Source organism: Mirounga angustirostris, unplaced genomic scaffold (assembly GCF_029215605.1).
Source record: "Mirounga angustirostris isolate CCGP_5_RB_7025 unplaced genomic scaffold, mMirAng1.0.hap1 SCAF_9, whole genome shotgun sequence".
In the NCBI taxonomy this organism is placed as follows: domain Eukaryota; kingdom Metazoa; phylum Chordata; class Mammalia; order Carnivora; family Phocidae; genus Mirounga; species Mirounga angustirostris.
Window position 1 is genome coordinate 70,521,068 of NW_026991717.1, and position 20,027 is coordinate 70,541,094.

At 39.4% G+C, this 20,027-nt stretch overlaps 1 protein-coding gene across 1 annotated transcript; it reads left to right on the top strand.

Annotated features, from left to right (window-relative positions):
• Positions 1-3,793: 3,793 nt before the first annotated feature.
• LOC123841377 (olfactory receptor 11H6-like) lies at positions 3,794-8,508 on the top strand. Its single transcript, XM_045870987.2, has 2 exons — positions 3,794-4,755; positions 8,430-8,508. The coding sequence occupies exons 1-2, from the start codon at positions 3,794-3,796 to the stop codon at positions 8,506-8,508; spliced, it is 1,041 nt and encodes a 346-aa protein (XP_045726943.2).
• The last annotated feature ends 11,519 nt before the right edge of the window (positions 8,509-20,027 follow it).

A 20,027-nucleotide genomic window follows, 5' to 3' on the forward strand; every position in this document is an offset into this window, starting at 1 on the left:
GCCTCAGTTAAAGAAATACTTCCTGACTTCTAGCCAAAACTTTCTCATTTTTATTCCTAGATGAGACCACTGGGAAAAGTCAGATAATCCAGGAGGGTCAGAAGCAAACCTTGGCATATTTATTAAAAAGTGTACAAGGGACTGGAGCTCAGCAGTAAGGCCTGAATGCACACATAGCGTGCTCTGGATCACCACACCTCCAAGATGGACTGTCAAGAACAGAATAATCACGATTCAGAATGTGTTTGCTACATACCCTCCTTTAGAGGCAGGGCTGTAATCAGTCATTCCCAATCAGGAGAGACCACGGTGCCCTTTATAACTTCATGTAACCAGCTTGAAAAGGTCAGTATAGTCATTGTGTGGGCTTCAAATAATTGCTATCCTTGCTAATATTATCTTCCAACACTCATCCCCTTTCAGAAGCCTGAAAAGAAATGTGAATTGGAGCACCATTGTGTTTAGCGTGGCTACACACTGTCCTGCTGAACTGAGAGAACAAGGAGACCCAGGCGGACTCCATGGATGTCTGCCCTCTATTGGATTCTAGAATCCTCACATAACAGCTTTAAGTAAGGTACAGCTCAGATTTTTTTGGTAATGTCCTTTTCACTTTCCTCTAACCCTTTGTTATATTTTTTCCATATGAAAATGTAATTTAAAATAGCTTCCTCCTAATGGAAATTGGTTACACTCTCAACTATATAACATAACCTCCAGCATCAGAACTATTCTAAATAAATATTGTCATATGTGTTTTATTTATAAATACTTTAATAAATATATTTAATAAAAATAATAGTATTTTACTTAAATTGAGATGTTAGCTGAACCACAAAACCACATGGGCCAAGAATAAATTGTGGAATGACAACTTCATTCTTTTGTTTGTTTGTTTGTTTGTTTTGAGGGTTTTTTTATTCTTATGTTAATCCCCATACATTACATCATTAGTTCTAGATGAAGTGTTCCATGATTCATTGTTTGTGCATAACACCCAGTGCTCCATGCAGAACGTGCCCTCCTCAATACCCACCACCAGGCCAACCCATGACAACTTCATTCTATACCTTATTACTTTTTCAAATCACATATACCAGATTTCCTGACCCTGAATATGGGGCAGAAGAAAACATCAGGTAGTAAGAGAAGGACATTTTTCTATTAAAGGACATTGATTGACTACATAGAGAAAAAATGTCAGTTATGGACTATAAACACATTTTCTTCAAGAGGGAATAACCTAAAACAGTTCACTTACCTATTTAAAAATGAGAGGGAACAATTATAAAAGCCATTTAATAAAAATAAAGATTTGGACACTTAGAAACAGAGAAGACAGCAAGATACAGAGTACACATACAACACACACACACACACACACCCTTAGAGCAGATTATAATAACTTAGCAACAATAAGAAAACTCACGGCACAAAGCAGCGTGGATGAAAGAGACATAAAGAAAGATGAAATTATTCAAACATGGTTGTCTTGAGCAGGCTCCTGTCATGGATATCCTCCTGTTTCCTTGGACTGATGGTGTATCCCCATAAAAAACAAAATCTTTGTTGCCTAGCTTTTGTTTTTAGCAAAGTGGAGTTTCCAATCTTTGCATTTTTTAAAAACCTTTTTCCTCTGGCTACACACAATTATTTCCTTAATTGGTTAATATTAGGGCATGTCATTAATTGAGACAACAAATATTTAAGAAGCACCTATAATATACCAGATAGTGTCCTAGATTCTAGGAATATGTTGGTGAGCAACATAATGTATTCCTCTTACATTCAGACTGTTGAGACAGAAAATACACACTAAGTAGATAATACAATGCCAGGTAGCGATAGGCACTTTAAAGAAAACTAAAGTGGGATTGGGAAACAGAGTAGCAAAGATGGACTAAAATAGGGAAGGCCTCTGTGAGTTTCTGATTTTTACCAGAAATCTGAATGAAGTTAACAGATTGAGGCATGTGAATACTGGCCAGGTGGAGAGAGGGATGTTCCAGGCCTGGATAATGGGCCGCCCCTGGCATGGTCAAGGATCAGCACAGCTGGAGTGGGGCCAGTAGGGGGAAGAGTGGTAAGAAATGAGGACATGGAGGAAGGCCTCATTGACCTTCCTAGCTATGGTAAGGAATTTGGGAGTTTTAAGTATATTTAAAAGACTGAGATCAAGTAGCTGACATGGTTAGATTTTCTAAAAACTGTCCTCAGCTACTATGTAGGTAACAGTCTCTAGGCATATAAAAATGGAAACAGGCAATTTAAAAGGCTTTTGTAGTGGTGAAAATGAGAATTTCATAGAAGCATGCACCAGGGTGAAAGCTGATAGGAATGCTAAAAATTGTTCAGATTCTGAATGTTTTGAACATGAGGCCTAGAGCACTTGTTGATACAGAGTACTGAGAGGAGTGGTAAGGATGTGGCCAAAGTGTACAGACTGAGCAGCTTAGTGAATGGTGGTGCCATTTAGTGATATGGCAGTGAAGGAAGGATTGGCCAGTTTGCGGGGAGAAGAATCAAAGTTTAATCATAGGCATGTTCCATTAGATATCAACTGGAGATGTTGAGAAAGAAGTTGGGTAGATAAATCCAGGTTGCAGAAGAGACTTCATAGCTAGGGAGGAAAAATCTCGCTTTGTCTTAACCCAGATGGTTGGTTTTTATAGCAAGGGGCTAACTGTCAGGTCACTTACAGAGAGAGGATTGTGGGAGAAGGAAAAATATCAAGGGTTAGGTCCTGGGTGGGGTGGGAGGGACACGACCCATGTACAGGTCAAGTGAACCAGGAGAAACTCTGACATAGAAGCCTGAGATAATATGTAGAGAGAAATGAGGATGACTAGTCTATGCACAGATCTCCAATTAATATAATTCAAATCTCAGAATGCTTTTGTTGACATGACAACATAGTCATTTTTACTTTACATGACAAAATATATATAAAATACCATCATGAGGTACTTTCCCTGCACGTGATAAATTTCAGCTGAGGACTGAAGCCTGTGTACTCTCGGTTAAAAGAGAACCATTAGTCATTAGTCTAAACCTCATTCATGCAGGGGCACCTGGTGGCTCAGTCGATTAAGCATCTACCTTTGGCTCAGGTCATGATCCGAGCCCTGCATCAGGCTCTCCACTCAGCAGCAAGTCTGTTTCTCCCTCTCCTTCTGTGATCTCTCTCAATTTCGCTCTCTCTAAAATAAATTTTAAAAATCTTTAAAAAAATAAAAATAAAAAAAAACCTCATTCATTCATACCAATTTCATTTAAAGTGTTTATTCAAGGTGACAGAACAAGAAGCTTACTTCTCTTTGGCAACAAATTTTTAACTGCAAAGGGAACCAAGTTAAAAATAAAGAGTACTTTGAAGAATTGTGCCTATGTCTCTAAACACTGAGAGAAAGTAACATTGCAAATTGTGTGATTTCAGGAGATCTTTAAAAAGAAGAGGGCACACAAATGTCACAAGTGGCCTTGCTATAAGCAATGGTTGATTAAAAGTCATTTCTGAACTTGGTTGAAAGCCTCTGAATGACAAGAAGCATCTATCTTAATTTAATGTAGTGCTGAGGACACAAAACAAAGGCAGGGGTTTAATGGCCCTTGATGGGAATGGGGATCATGATAGTAAAGCTGTAACAAGCACCCACACCCCCAAGTTCCTTATTTCCTCCCAATATCACTGGGGCAAAGAGGGCTAAATATCTTTAAGTAATCTAAAACTGTGCTTCCAATTGAATTGTAAAGAAAATTGGAGAGCATCTTAAGATGTAGAGTCATTTGTAACATGGTGATGTCTTATTATTGCAGTTTGAAGAGGAAAAAAATGAAAAACCCAGTTGAAAATAACCACTCTGACTCTGTGAGTGAATTCATTCTTCTTGGATTCCCTTGTTCCTGGGAGATTCAGATCCTCCTCTTCTCATTCTTCTTTGCGATCTATGGCCTGACACTAACTGGAAACCTGTGCATTATCTCTGCAGTGTTGTGGGATGACCATCTCCACTCCCCCATGTACATCCTGCTGGCCAATTTTTCCTTCCTGGAGATCTGGTATGTCACTTCTACTGTCCCCAATATGCTAGCCAACTTGCTGTCTAAGACCAGCACCATCTCCTTCTATGGCTGCTTCCTCCAGTTCTACTTCTTCTTCTCCATGGGTACCACTGAGACCTTCTTCTTGTCTGCCATGGCCTTTGACAGGTACCTTGCTGTCTGCAGGCCCCTGCACTACCCCACTGTCATGACTGTTCAGCGCTGCATCAGAATAGGAGCTGGGTGCTGGGTGTCTGGCTTCTCCTGTTTTCTCCTCCCAGTTTACCTCATCTCCCAACTTCCTTTTTGTGGTCCCAATACAATTGATCACTTCCTGTGTGACCCAGGACCTCTTATGAAGCTGTCCTGTGTGCCAGCTCCTGCCACTGAGACCATCTGTGCCATCTATAACTCAGTCCTCATTTTCTCCACCTTCCTCTTCATTACCAGCTCCTATACCTTGGTGATCAGAGCTGTGCTGAGGGTCCCCTCAGCAGAAGGTCGACATAAGGCCTTCTCCACATGTGGTTCCCACCTGGCCGTGGTGTCCCTGTTCTATGGCTCTATCATGGTGATGTATGTGAGCCCAACAGCTGGCAATCCAACAGGGATCCAGAAAATTGTGACTCTATTTTATTCTGTGATGACTCCATTTTTCAATCCCTTGATCTACAGCCTCCGGAATAAGGAGATGAAGAAGGCCCTGAGAAAACTGTTTAGGAGTATGAGATTTTGTCAAAGACAGCCTCTCAAGAACTAGAATCTATATATGTGTAGGACACATAGTGATATAAAATTATAGGAGGTTAATGGTCTTAAGTAAATTTGAGAGGCAAATATGTCTCTCATATTCCCTGGAATATTTTTAGAAATGCATCTCAATGAAGCAAATAGCAAATAAGATCTTACAAGAACTTGCATAAATCATTTGTACTAGGCTTTATTGTATTAATATTCTTGTATGTCTTGCATGCAAACAGGAAAATGTAAAACATTCTCAGGACTCTTTGCAGAAAAACCGTATATAACCCAGATGTCACCTGGTCTGCTTCTATCTTTTGCAGATATAGATAAATTTGTCTCTGACCCCCAGTTTCTCAGTGATCACATGTCTAAAGTACCCACCACTATCTCCCTACATACATACCATATAAACATGTTCATGTGTGCTCCCTTCCTCCCACCCCTGAATCTACACCCTGTCTTGTTTTGATCATATCAATCTGGATGTGAGACTCACCCCTTCAACATTTTATCCAAAAACAAAGTAATTCCAGTTTTGTGTGGGTTTATTAACCTGACTACAGGTTGGGGTTAGGTAAAGTCATAGGAAAGGCCACTGTGCTGAACACTCAATCTTTAATATTATAAGTGTTCTGCCTCTTTCTCTTCTTTCCTCATCTTCCTTCTCACCCACCAGAACAACCAGAACATCTTTCCCTTTCTTATTCAGAATAATTGTTTTCTTTCTTTTTCTTTTTCTTTTTTTTTTAAAGATTTTATTTATTTATTTGAGAGAGAGAATGAGATAGGGAGAGAGAGCATGAGGGGGGAGGGTCAGAGGGAGAAGCAGACTCCCTGCTGACAGCAGGGAGCCTGATGTGGGACTCGATCCTGGGACTCCAGGATCATGACCTGAGCCAAAGGCAGTCGCTTAACCAACTGAGCCACCCAGGCGCCCCAGAATAATTGTTTTCTATATGTAGGCCCTTCACAATTTTGGATTGTTCCTCAAACTGGGCTTGTCAAAAAATTTCTTCTCAGCAAATCTAATTCTTAAATAGGATTTTGTGAAAATAGTTTTTTTTCTAACTGCTTGCTTTTTGGGTTGTTTTAGGTTCTTATAACTGACTATATTTCTTATCTTAGTACCACTCAATATAAAAGGCTAAATGTACTGAAACAGAGATGAGACCTGGAAATATGATTACCTGAAAAAAACTTAATGAAATAATAATAATTGATATTTTAAATGCTTTATGATTTTTAAAGGGCTTTTCTCTCTATCTGTGTAGAATAAAAACTAACCATGCAGAGAGGATAGTGTGTATAAGTCTGAGGATAGAAATAAGATAGTATAAAAAAAAGAAAATAGTATAGCTACTCTTCAATAAATGGTGCTGGGAAAACTGGACAGCTACATGCAAAAGAACAAAACTGGACCACTTTCTTACATCAAACACAAAAAATAAACTCAAGATAGATTAAAGACCTAAATGTGATACCTGAAACCATAAAACTCCTAGAAGAAAACATAGTAGTAATTTCTTTGACATCAGCCTTAACAACATTCAGATAGGTCTCCACAGGCAAGGGAAACAAAAGCAAAAATAAACTGTTGGGCCTATACCAAAATAAAAAACTTATGCGCAGCAAAAGAAACCATCAGCAAAGTGAAAAGGCACCTAGTGAATGTGAGAAAATATTTGTGAATGGTATATCCCAACAAGGGGTTAATATCCAAAATATGTAAAGAACTTATAGAACTCAACACACACATACACAACCAATCTGATTTAAAAATGAGCAGAGGACCTGAATATTTTTCAAAGAATACATACAGATAGCCAAAAGACACATGAAAAGATGCTCAACATCACTCATCATCAGAGAAATGCGAATCAAAACTACAAGGAGATATATCACCTTACATCTGTCAGAATGGCTAGCATCAAAGAAACAAGAAATAACAAGTGTTGGCAAAGATGAAAGGAAAAAAGAACCCTTGTGCACCATTGGTGGGAATGTAATTGGTATAGCCAATATGGAAAACAGTATGAAAGTTCCTCAAGGGCGCCTGGGTGGCTCAGTTGGTTAAGCGACTGCCTTCAGCTCAGGTCATGATCCCAGGGTCCTGGGATCAAGTCCCGCATCGGGTTCCCTGCTCTGCGGGGAGCCTGCTTCTCCCTCTCCCACTCCCCCTGCTTGTGTTCCTTCTCTCGCTGTGTCTCTCTCTGTCAAATAAATAAATAAAATCTTTAAAAAAAAAAAAAAAGAAAGTTCCTCAAAAAATTAAAAATAGAAATACCAAAGATCCAGCAATTCCACTTGCCAAAGGAAAAAGTAGTAAGGGGACATGCAAAATGTGTGAAGGCAAGTGAGAGATACAGATTTCTAATTATGGAATGAATAAGTCACAGGGATAAAATTACAGCATAGGGAATATAGCCAATAGTAATGCAATAGCATTGTATGGAAACTGATGGTAGCTACACTTGTGGTGAGCATAGCATAATGTATAGAGAAGTTGAATCACTATGTTGCACACCTGAAACTAACATAACATTGTGTTACAACTATACTTCAATAAAATAAAATAATTTTAAAAAATTTTATGAAGATCTGCAAAAAATTGCTATAATATGATTAGAAATATATTAGGGGGGCGCCTGGGTGGCTCAGTCGTTAAGTGTCTGCCTTTGGCTCAGGTCATGATCCCTGAGGTCCTGGGATCGAGCCCCGCATCGGGCTCCCTGCTCTGCGGGAAGCCTGTTGCTCCTTCTCCAACTACCCCTGCTTGTGTTCCCTCTCTCGTTGTGTCTCTGTCAAATAAATAAAATCTTTAAAAAAAAAAAAAAAAAGAAATATATTAGGAATGGTAGAGGGGAGAGGGATGGGAGATGGGTTAGCCTGGTGTGATGGGTATTAAAGAGGGCACATACTGAATGGGGCACTGGGTGTTATATGCAAACAATGAATCATGGAACACTACATCAAAAACTAATGATGTAATGTATGGTGATTAACATAACATAATAAAAAAAAAGAAATATATAAGGAATGGGGAAATGGGGAAATGCAACTAAGTATTATTTTTATAGTCCATAAAAGAACTAGTAGTGCCATTAATTTTTTTTTAATTTTTTCTATATTATTTCATATTTGCCAATTTTTCTTAGATTTTCTAAAATAGTCATTTTAGGGGCGCCTGGGTGGCTCAGATGGTTAAGCGTCTGCCTTTGGCTCAGGTCATGATCCCAGAGTCCTAGGATCGAGCCCTGCATCGGGCTCCCTGCTTGGCGGGGAGCCTGCTTCTGCCTCTCCCTCTACTGTTCCCCCTGCTTGTGCTCTCTCACTCTCTCTATCAAATAAATAAATAAAATCTTTTTTTAAAAATTTTAAAATAAAATAGTCATTTTAATTGTATATAATTTCCTCTCACAGTGTACATGTCTAGTAACAAGTCAAAAAGCAAATGTCCTACAGTGGTATGCAACTTAAAATTTTAAAAAAAAATCTTTATACAAGTGCAAAAGCTATTAAAGGTGTTACTTCTGGGATAAGAGTGCACTAAAAGAGATATTTTAGGAGAGATTTAGGCAGGTGAGTCTCAGGCCTTCAAAGTTGTCTCCCTAAAATAATTTTTTTCCCAAGGTTCTAATTATCAGCCCCATGTGTGGGAAAATGACCTGCTGTATGCATTTTGACAAGCTTAACTTCAACAGTTGTGTCTTTTGGGGTGCCTAGGTGGCTCAGTCAGTTAAGCATCTGACTTATGCTCAGGTCATGATCTCAGGGTCCTGGGATTGAGCCTTGCATTGGGCTCCCTGCTCAGTGGAGAGCCTGCTTCTCCCTCTCCCTCGGCCCTCCCCTCCTCCCCCCACTTGTACTCTCTCTTGCTCGCTCTCGCTCTACCTCAAATAAATAAATAAAATCTTAAAAAAATAAAAAATAAAATAATTAAAAAATAGTTGTGTCTTTAGTTTTCCCCATATCCTTCCAGGCCTCCCTATCAATATATCCAGGAATTTTTCCTGAATTTCTTCTTGAATTTCATCCCCCAACACAATGTGCCTTAGATTGTCTTTAAAATCTTAGGCCCAGATGAATGATATTACCAATCCTGAAACATCCCACCCTGGAAACCAAATTCTGTTCACCTTATTCTTATAGAGACTCCCAAAGCCATGGACTTACTACTGACAAAATGTACACTATTTCCCCATCCCAAACACACTCAAAGGTGCTAAAACCTAATTGTTAGTGTCTATTATTCAGATACCATACTATGATGTATTTTCTCTTTTCCACCATTTTCTTTTCCTCCTTTGAAACATTCCTTCACTCATTTATTCATTTTTTAATATATTCATCTCCCAAACGTTTACTGAGTGTCTCCTATGTGCTAAATATTGAGCCCAGGTTTGGAGAAATAATGAAGTGCAAAATACTCACAGACCTTAGAGATTTAAAGTTGTTAAGAGAATAGATCCTAAAAGTCATCTCAAGGAAAAATTTTCTCTTTTCTTTTCATTTATCTATGTGAGAGGATGGAGGTTAACTAAACTTATTGTGGTAATCATTTCACAACAGATGTAAATCAAACCATCATGCTGTACACCTTAAACTTATACAGTGATGTATGTCAATTATTTCTCAATAAAACTGGAGGAAAAACAGAGTGAGAGGACTCCAGGCAAATAGAGAGGAACCAGCAGAAGGGGACTAAATGATCAAGAAACTCTGGGGATTTAGGATATCAAGACAGCCTTGGAAGCAACTTGGACCTGCCAAATGCTCTGATTTTACTGCTTCATTTGGTAAAGGGATCCCCAACTGGAATAGAGGTGGGAGGTGATAAGAAATTGACTTCAAAGTGCCAAATTTGGAATGAGGTCAACAAGCTACAAACTTCACAAACATCCTTGCAATTGGCTACAGATTTCCCTGTTATAATTTGCCCCCCAACTCGTCTCTCTATATTATAACAATAGCAAACAATGGCACTCAGTGGGGAAAAAAGGAAAAAAATATATATTTGTCAAGCCTTCTATACAGAAAACTATAAAACTTGGTTGAAAGAAATTCAAGAAGGCATAAGTTAATAGGAAGATATGCCAAATCCATGGATTGTAAGAGTAATTATTGTGTAGATGACAATAAATGTCCCCATCCTAAGCAATCCCAATCAGAATTCCAGTAATAATTTTCGTGCAAATTGACAAAAAGATTCTAAACTTATGTGGAAAGACATTGGGCAAAGACTATCAACAAGAGTTTGAAGAGAAATAAATTGGGAGGACTTACCTCACTCGATATCAAAACTTATTATAAAGCTACAATAATTAAGAGAATGTGCTACTGGTACAATAGGTACAAAGAGACAGATGAGATTCACTGAGAATCCAGAAACCAACCCATGCATATATGGACACTTAGTTTATGAGAAAAATACGACTACACAGCAGGTGTTGAATACAGATTTAACAAAAAAAATGTCTAAGTCAAATGGATTTTCAGGTAGAAAAATGAAATTTGACCTATACGTCACACAATACACAGAGATTATGACCAGGATAATAAGGGGCTTGTATCCAAGATCTATAAAGAACTTATCAAACTCAATTCCCAAAAACCAAATAATCAAGTCAAAAAATGGGCAGAAGACATGAACAGACTCTTCTCTGAAGAAAACATACAAATGGCTAACAGACACATGAAAAAATGTTCATCATCATTAGCCATCAGGGAAATCCAAATCAAAACCACACTGAGATACCACCTTACACCAGTTAGAATGGCAAAAATGGACAGGGAAAGAAACAACAAATGTTGGAGAGGTTGTGGAGAAAGGGGAACCCTCTTACACTGTTGGTGGGAATGCAAGTTGGTACAGCCACTTTGGAAAACAGTGTGGAGGTGTCTCAAAAATTTAAAAATAGAGCTACCCTATGACCCAGCAATTGTACTCCTGGGTGTTTACCCCAAAGACACAGATGTAGTGAAAAGAAGGGCCATATGCACCCCAATGTTCATAGCAGCAATGTCCACAATAGCCAAACTGTGGAAAGAGCTGAGATGCCCTTCAATGGATGAATGGATAAAGAAGATGTGGTCCATATATACAATGGAATATTACTCAGCCATCTGAAAGGATGAACTTTTACATCAACATGGATGGGACTGGAGGAGATTATGCTAAGTGAAGTAAGTCAGGCAAAGAAAGTCAATTATCATACAGTTTCACTTATTTGTGGAACATAAGGAATAGCATGGAGGACATTAGGAGAAGGAAGGGAAAAACGAAGGGGGGGGGAATCAGAGGGAGAGATGAACCATGAGAGACTATGGACTCTGAGAAACAAACTGAGGGTTTTAGAGGGGAGGGGGGAGGGAGGATTGGTTAGCCCGGTGATGGGTATTAAGGAGGGCACGTACTGCATGGAGCACTGGGTTTTATACGAAAACAATGGATCGTGGATCACCACATCAAAAACTAATATTGTATTGTATGGTGACTAACATAACATAATAAAATTTTTAAAATTAAGAAAAAAAGACAACCTACAGAATGGGAAAAAATATTTACAAACTGTGTATCTGATAAGGGGTTAATATCCAAAATATATAAGAAACTCATACAACTAAAGCAAAGTGTATATATATATATATATATATATATATATATATATATATAAATTTTAAAATGTGCTAAGGATTTTTCTTTTTTTTTTTTAAAGATTTTATTTATTTATTTGAGAGAGGGAGCACAAGAGGGGGGAATAGGAGAGGGAGAAGCAGACTCCCCGCTGAGCAGGTAGCCCGATGCGGGACTCGATCCCGGGACTCCAGGATCATGACCTGAGCCGAAGGCAGTCGCTTAACCAACTGAGCCACCCAGGCTCCCAATGTGCTAAGGATTTTTATAGACTTATTTCTAAAAGAGATATGCAAATGACCAAAAGGTACATAAAAAGGTACTCGACATCATTAATCATCAGGGAATCGCAAATCAAAACCACAAAAGATACTTTGCACCTGTGAGAATGGCTAGCATCAAAAAGACAAAAGATGAGGGGCGCCTGGGTGGCTCAGTTGGTTAAGTGGCTGCCTTCGGCTCAGGTCGTGATCCCAGAGTCCTGAGATCGAGCCCCGCATCGGGCTCCCTGCTCGGCAGGGAGCCTGCTTCTCCCTCTCTCTCTGCCTACTTGTTCTCTCTCTCTATCTCTCTGTCAAATAAATAAATGAAATCTTTAAAAAAAAAAAAAAGACAAAACATGAGGGGCGGAGCAAGATGGCGGAGGAGTAGGAGACCTGGATTTCGTCTCCTCTCAGGAATTTAGCTGGATAGGGATCAAACCATTCTGAACACCTACAAACCCAACAGGAGATCGAAGAAAGGAATAGCAACAACTCTCTGAACAGAAAAGCGACCACTTTCTGGGAGGTAGGACGTGCGGAGAAGTGAATCCGAGGCGATATTCGGGAGGATAGACGGCGGGGGAGGGGCCTCCGTCGGCCGCTTCTGGCAAGTGATAGAGCCGCGGAGCACAAAATCAGAACTTTTAAAAGTCTGTTCCGCTGAGGGACACACTCTGGTGGCTAAGCGGGGGGTGGAACCCTCCGGGACAGTGTGGTCTCAGGACCCTCGGGGTCACAGAAAGACCGGGGGTGCCTGAGTGTGGCAGAGCTCCCAGGTATCGGAGCAGGGAAGCCGGCTGCAGAGGCGGAGCCCAGGCGCGGGCTCTCAGCTCGGGGTTGCCATAAACCGTGATCCGCGGCACAGTCGGGCCCCTGCTCCTCCAGCAGGGACCCAACAAGCAGCAGATCCGGGGAGACTCACCTTCCTCCCCCGGGGGGAGGAGCAGTGCGGGAGCGTACCGCAGGGATCTGCTGGGTTTGGAGACTCCACCCGGGGTCGGGTGCCAGAGATAGAAACGCGCGGTCACAGGCCGGGTGAGCACGGAGTGCGGCCGGAGACCGGGGAGACGGGAGTGACTGGCGGCTTTTCTCTGGGGGCTCATCGAGGAGTGGGGCCCCGAGTTCTCGGCTCCTCCGGAGCGGAGATTGGGAGGCCGCCATTTTCACTCTCCGCCTCCAAAGCTGTACGGAAAGCTCACAGGGAACAAAAGCCCTGGAGAGCAAACCCGAGCAGATTACTTAGCCGGGAGGGGGCAAGGGCGGGGCTATTCCGCCTCCGGCAGAGACATTTGGAAACCACGGCAACAGGCCCCTCCCCAGAAGATCAGCGAGAACAGCCGGCCAAGACCAAGTTTACCGATCAATGAGAACGGCAGAACTCCAGCGCTAGGGGAATACTGCACATAGAAATCATGGCTTTTTTACCATGATTCTTTAGTCTTTCAAAGTTAATTTTTTTTTAACTTTTTTCTTTTTTCTTCTTTTTGAATTTTTCTTTTTCCCTTTTTCAACCAACATCTTATCAATCCCTTTTTAAAAAAAAAAAAAAACATTTTTATTTTTCATTTTTAGAGTCATATTCTATCCCTTCATAGTAGTTACCCATATTTTTGGCTTATATATATAAGTTGTTCTCTCTTTAAAATTTTGAGATAGTTTCTTCTAACAGATTAAAATATACCCTAAATCTCTAGTATATGGTGTTTTCTATTCCCCTGCCTGATCACATCCTCTCCCTTTTTTTTTCTTTTTCTTTTTTCTTTTTTTAAATCCTCTTCTTTCTTTTTTCAAACAACTTCTTATCAATTCCTTTTATAAAATTTTTTATAATTTCCATTTTTACAGTCATATTCCATCCCTTCATCATATCAACCCTTATTTTTGTACATATATAAGTTTTTCTTTCTTTAAAATTTTGGGAGGCACTTTCTTCTAAAAGACCAAAATACACCCCAAATCCAGTGTGTGGCACTGATCTATATACCAGCCTGATCATATTTGATCACATTCTGGTTTTTTTGTTGTTGTTGTTGTTTTGTTTTGTTTGTTTTTGTTTTTATCTCTATCTTTTTCTTTTTTTTCTTTTTCTTTTTTCTCTCTTTCCCTTTCTTATCCCACTGCTTCAGGTCTTTTCTGACTTGTTTAGAGTATATTTTCTGGGGACGTGGTTACTCTGCTAGCATTTTGTTCTCTCATTAATCTATTCTCCTCTGCACAAAATGACAAGACGGAAAAAATCACCTCAACAAAAAGAACAAGAGGTAGTACTGACTGCCAGGGACTTACTCAATACGGACATTAGTACGATGTCAGATCTAGAGTTCAGAATCATCACTTTAAAGATACTAGCTGGGCTTGAAAAAAATATGGAACTTATTAGAGAAACCCTTTCTGGAGAAGTAAAAGAGCTAAAATCCAACCAAGTAGAAATCAAAAAGGCTATTAATGAGGTGCAATCAAAAATGGGGGCGCTAAGTGCTAGAATAAATGAGGCAGAAGAGAGAATCAGTAATATAGAAGATGAAATGATGGAAAATAAAGAAGCTGAGAAAAAGAGAGATAAACAACTACTGGATCACGAGGGCAGAATTCGAGAGATAAGCGATACCATAGGACAAAACAACATTAGAATAATTGGGATCCCAGAAGAAGAAGAAAGAGAGAGAGGTGCAGAAGGTATAATGGAGCAAATTATAGCAGAGAACTTCCCTAATTTGGGGAAGGAAACAGGCATGAAAACCCAGGAAGCACAGAGAACCCCTCTCAAAATCAATAAAAATAGGTCAACTCTCCGACATCTAATAGTAAAACTTACGAGTCTCATAGACAGACAATCCTGAAAGCAGCTCGGGAGAAGAGATATGTAACCTACAAGGGTAGAAACATTAGATTGGCAACAGACCTATCCACAGAGACCTGGCAGGCCAGAAAGGACTGGCAGGATATATTCAGAGCACTAAATGAGAAAAATATGCAGCCAAGAATACTATATCCAGCCAGGCTGTCATTGAAAATTGAAGGAGAGATAAAAAGCTTCCAGGACAAACAAAAACTAAAGGAATTTGCAAACACAAAACCAGCCCTACAGGAAATCTTGAAAGGGGTCCTCTAGGCAAAGAGAGAGCCTAAAAGCAACATAGACCAGAAAGGAACACAGACAATATACGGTAACAGTCACCTTACAGGCAATACAATGGCACTAAATTCCTATCTTTCAATAGTTACCCTGAATGTAAATGGGCTAAATACCCCAATCAAAAGACACAGGCTAACAGACTGGATTAAAAAACAAGACTCATCGATATGCTGTCTGCAAGAGACTCACTTTAGAACCAAAGACACCCCCAGATTGAAAGTGAGGGGGTGGAAAACCATTTACCATGCTAATGGACACCAAAAGAAAGCTGGGTGGCAATCCTTATAGCAGACAAATTAGATTTTAATCCAAAGACTGTAATAAGAGTTGAGGAAGGACACTATATCATACTTAAAGGATCTATCCAACAAGAAGATCTAACAATTGTAAATATCTATGCCCCTAACATGGGAGCAGCCAATTATATAAGGCAATTAATAACAAAAGCAAAGAAACACATCGACAACAATACAATAATAGTGGGGGACTTTAACATCCCCCTCACTGAAATGGACAGACCGTCTAAGCAAAAGATCAACAAGGAAATAAAGACTTTAAATGACACACTGGACCAAATGGACTTCACAGACATATTCAGAACATTCCACCCCAAAGCAACGGAATACACATTCTTCTCTAGTGCCCATGGAACATTCTCCAGAATAGATCACATCCTAGGTCATAAATCAGGTCTCAACTGGTACCAAAAGATTGGGATCATTCCCTGCCTATTTTCAGACCACAATGCTTTGAAACTAGAACTCAATCACAAGAGGAAAGTCGGAAAGAACTCAAATACATGGAGGCTAAAGAGCATCCTACTGAAGAATGAATGGGTCAACCAGGAAATTAAAGAAGAATTAAAAAAATACATGGAAACCAATGAAAATGATAACACAACTATTCAAAATCTTTGGGATGCAGCAAAGGCAGTCCTAAGAGGAAAGTATATAGCAATACAAGCCTTTCTCAAGAAACAAGAAAGGTCTCAAGTACACAACCTAACCCTCCACCTAAAGGAGCTGGAGAAAGAACAGCAAATAAAGCCTAAACCCAGCAGGAGAAGAGAAATAATAAAGATCAGAGCAGAAATCAATGAAATAGAAACTAAAAGAACAGTAGAACAGATCAACGAAACTAGGAGCTGGTTCTTTGAAAGAATTAACAAGATGGATAAACCCCTGGCCAGACTTATCAAAAAGAGAAGAGAAATGACCCAAATCAACAAAATCATGAATGAAAGAGGAGAGATCACAACCAACACCAAAGAAATACAAACAATTATTAATTAATTAATTAAGATTAATAAGATTAATAATTAATTAATTAAGAACATATTATGAGCAACTCTATGCCAGCAAATTAGATAACCTGGAAGAGATGGATGCATTCCTAGAGATGTATCAATACCAAAACTGAACCAGGATGAAATAGAAAACCTGAACAGACCTATAACCACTAAGGAAATTGAAGCAGTCATCAAAAATCTCCCAAAAAACAAAAGCCCAGGGCCAGATGGCTTCTCAGGGGAATTCTACCAAACATTTCAAGAAGAATTAATACCTATTCTTCTGAAACTGTTCCAAAAAATAGAAACGGAAGGAAAACTTCCAAACTCATTTTATAAGGCCAGCATTACCTTGATCCCAAAACCAGAGAAAGACCCCATCAAAAAGGAGAATTACAGACCAATATCCCTGATGAACATGGATGCAAAAATTCTCACCAAAATACTAGCCAATAGGATCCAACAGTACATTAAAAGGATTATTCACCATGACCAAGTGGGATTTATCCCTGGGCTGCAGGTTGGTTCAACATCTGCAAATCAATCAATGTGATACAATACATTAACAAAAGAAAGAACAAGAATCATATGATCCTCTCAATAGATGCAGAAAAAGCTTTTGACAAAGTACAGCATCCTTTCTTGATCAAAACTCTTCAGAGTATAGGGATCGAGGGTACATACCTCAATATCAAATGTTGGAGAGGTTGTGGAGAAAAGGGAACCCTCCTACACTGTTGGTGGGAATGCAAGCTGGTGCAGCCACTCTGGAAAACTGTATGGAGGTTCCTCAAAAAGTTGAAAATAGAGCTACCATATGATCCAGCAATTGCACTACCGGGTATTTACCCCAAAGACACAAAAGTAGGGATCCGAAGGGCTACGTGCACCCCGATGTTTATAGCAGCAATGTCCACAATAGCCAAACTGTGGAAAGAGCCAAGATGTCCATCAACAGATGAATGGATAAAGAAGAAGTAGTATATATATACAATGGAATATTATGCAGCCGTCAAAAGGAATGAGATCTTGCCATTTGCAACGACGTGGATGGAACTGGAGGGTATTATGCTGAGCGAAATAAGTCAAACAGAGAAAGACATGTATCATATGACCTCACTAATATGAGGAATTCTTAATCTCAGGAAACAAAGTGAGGGTTGCTGGAGTGGGGGGTGGGGTAGGAGGGATGGGGTGACTGGGTGATAGACACTGGGGAGGGTATGTGCTCTGGTAAGCGCTGTGAATTGTGCAAGACTGTTGAATCTCAGATCTTACCTCTGAAACAAATAATGCAATATATGTTAAGAAAAAAAAAAAGAAGAAGATAGCAGGAAGGGAAGAATGAAAGGGGGGAAATCGGAGGGGTAGATGAACCATGAGAGACGATGAACTCTGAAAAACAGACTGAGGGTTCTAGAGGGGAGGGGGGTGGGAGGATGGGTTAGCCTGGTGACGGGTATTGAGGAGGGCACGTTCTGCATGGAGCACTGGGTGTTATGCACAAACAATGAATCATGGAACACTACATCTAAAACTAATGATCTAATGTATGGGGATTAACATAACAATAAAAATTAAAAAAAAAAACAGTATGGCATGTACTGCATGGATCACTGGGTGTTATACGAAAACAATGGATTGTGGATCACCACATCAAAAAACCAATGATGTACTGTATGGTGACTAACATAACATAATAAAATTAAAAAAAAAAAAAAACAGTATGAAGATTCCTCAAAAAATAAAAAATAGAACTATCATGCATTCTGGCAATTTCACTTCTGGGCATAAATCTGAAGAAAACAAAATCACCATGTTGAAAAGATACTTGCACTCCCATGTTTAATGCAACATTACTCACTATAGCCAAGATAGGGAAACAACCTAAATGTCCATCAGCAGATGAATGGATAAAGATATATATACAATGGAATATTATTCAGCCATCAGAAAGAAGGAAATCCTGCCATTTGTGACAAGACAGGTGGACCTTGAGAGTGTTACGCTAAGTGAAATAAGTCAAACAAAGACAAATACTGTATCAGTTGTATATAGAATCTCAAAAATCTGAACTCATAGAAACAAAGAACAGATTGGTGGTTGCCAGGGGCTGTGAGGTAGGAGAAATGGGAAGATGTTTGTCTAAGGATACAAATTTCCAGTTATAAGATGAAAACATTTGGGGCACCTGGGTGGCTCAGTCAAGCGTCTGCCTTCAGCTCAGGTCATGATCCCAGGGTCCTGGGATCAAGCCCCACATCGGGCTCCCTGCTCCGCGGGAAGCCTGCTTCTCCCTCTCCCACTCCCCCTGCTTGTGTTCCCTCTCTCGCTGTGTCTCTCTCTGTCAAATAAATAAAATCTTAAAAAAAAAAAAAAGATGAAAACATTTTGCGGAGCTAATGTACATCATGGTAATTACTGTCAACAGCACTGTATTACATAATTAAAATTGCTAAGAGTAGATCTTCAACGTTTTTATCGCAAGAGATAAAGAATAATTATATAAGGTGAGGCAACTGTTAGCTAATATGTTGGTAATCGCTTTGCAATATGTGGGTGTATCAGTACATTGTACACCTTAAACTTACGTATCGTTGCTATATATTATATGTCAATTATAGCTCAATAAATATGGGGGGAAATGTTTAAGGAAAAAAGACTACAAAGAAGTACAGTGCTGTACAAAGAAGAGACAGGGATAGCAGGAGTGGGCACCAGAAAGAGGCCATCTCCCTAGCTGACACTACTCCAGCACACCAGCCACCTTGCTCTTCTCCTGATATACCACTGCACATATTCCTATCATTAGCTGTTCCTTCTGCCTGAAATCTCTCTTGATATCCATCCTCTTGATTTGTTCCCCCACTTTTTCAAGCACATGCCCAAATATTAATATCTCTGTTGGGCTTTCCTTAAAACTATTTAAAATTACAATTCCTACCCCACTTCTGGTCCATTCCACTCTTACATTATTCTCAAACAAACAAAAATTATAGTGCACTTACTGATTTGATCTTCTGTTGCTTTCCCTACCCCATTGAACTGTTCTATGTAGGTAAGAACTTACTCTGTTTTGTTCACCTGCATATATTCCCAGTGCCTTGTAAGCACTTGATAAATATTTGTTAAATAACCCCATACCAGTCTTAGCACTTAAAGTGTCATTTTTCTAATGAGTATGATATAACTGTGACTGAAATTTGTCTCTGAAGAACAAATTTAAGAACTAGTATTGATGGGGAAGAATTTTCTCTTTCTTCAAAATAGAAACAGGGAATCCAATGGTGTGTCTTCATGTTGTATCTATTACAACAAGCTCTATTACTGTTTAATTATTCCCCAGGAACCTTTTGCAATGCCTGGTGAGAAAAAGTATAAGAGAAGGTAAGAACACAGTTCTGAAGTGCACTAATCCTCAGGGAATAGCAGGGCTTGGAATTTCATTGTAAATAAATAAAAGTCAAAAACAATCTCATCTACTGAACAAATACTTTAAAAATGTTATGGGAGAGAGTTCCAAATCTCAAAAGACTATGATGCAAAAAAATAAATACAGACAATACCTTCACCTAGGCTTAATCTTAACCATAAATATGAGCTCTGCAATTCATGGCAGGTTACAAACTGGATTCTCCAATTCTTCAGAAGTCCTCACATGCTTTTCACTCTGTGGGGTAATATTTTATTCCCCCCTCCCTGACCTTTCTTCTTGACACATATCCAAGGAGTGAGTTAAAACTTTGCATGTCCTATTACAAATGCTGATTTTCTGCATAAATGGATTTATTGGCAAGTGCTCTCTTCTTGCTCTGAAAATGTAAATATCTGATTAGAATAAAATTCATACAGAAAAGTTTGAAAATATTAATTTTTCTCTTGTTTCTCCAAGTCTGGGGAAGTACATTTATCTAGCTTCCT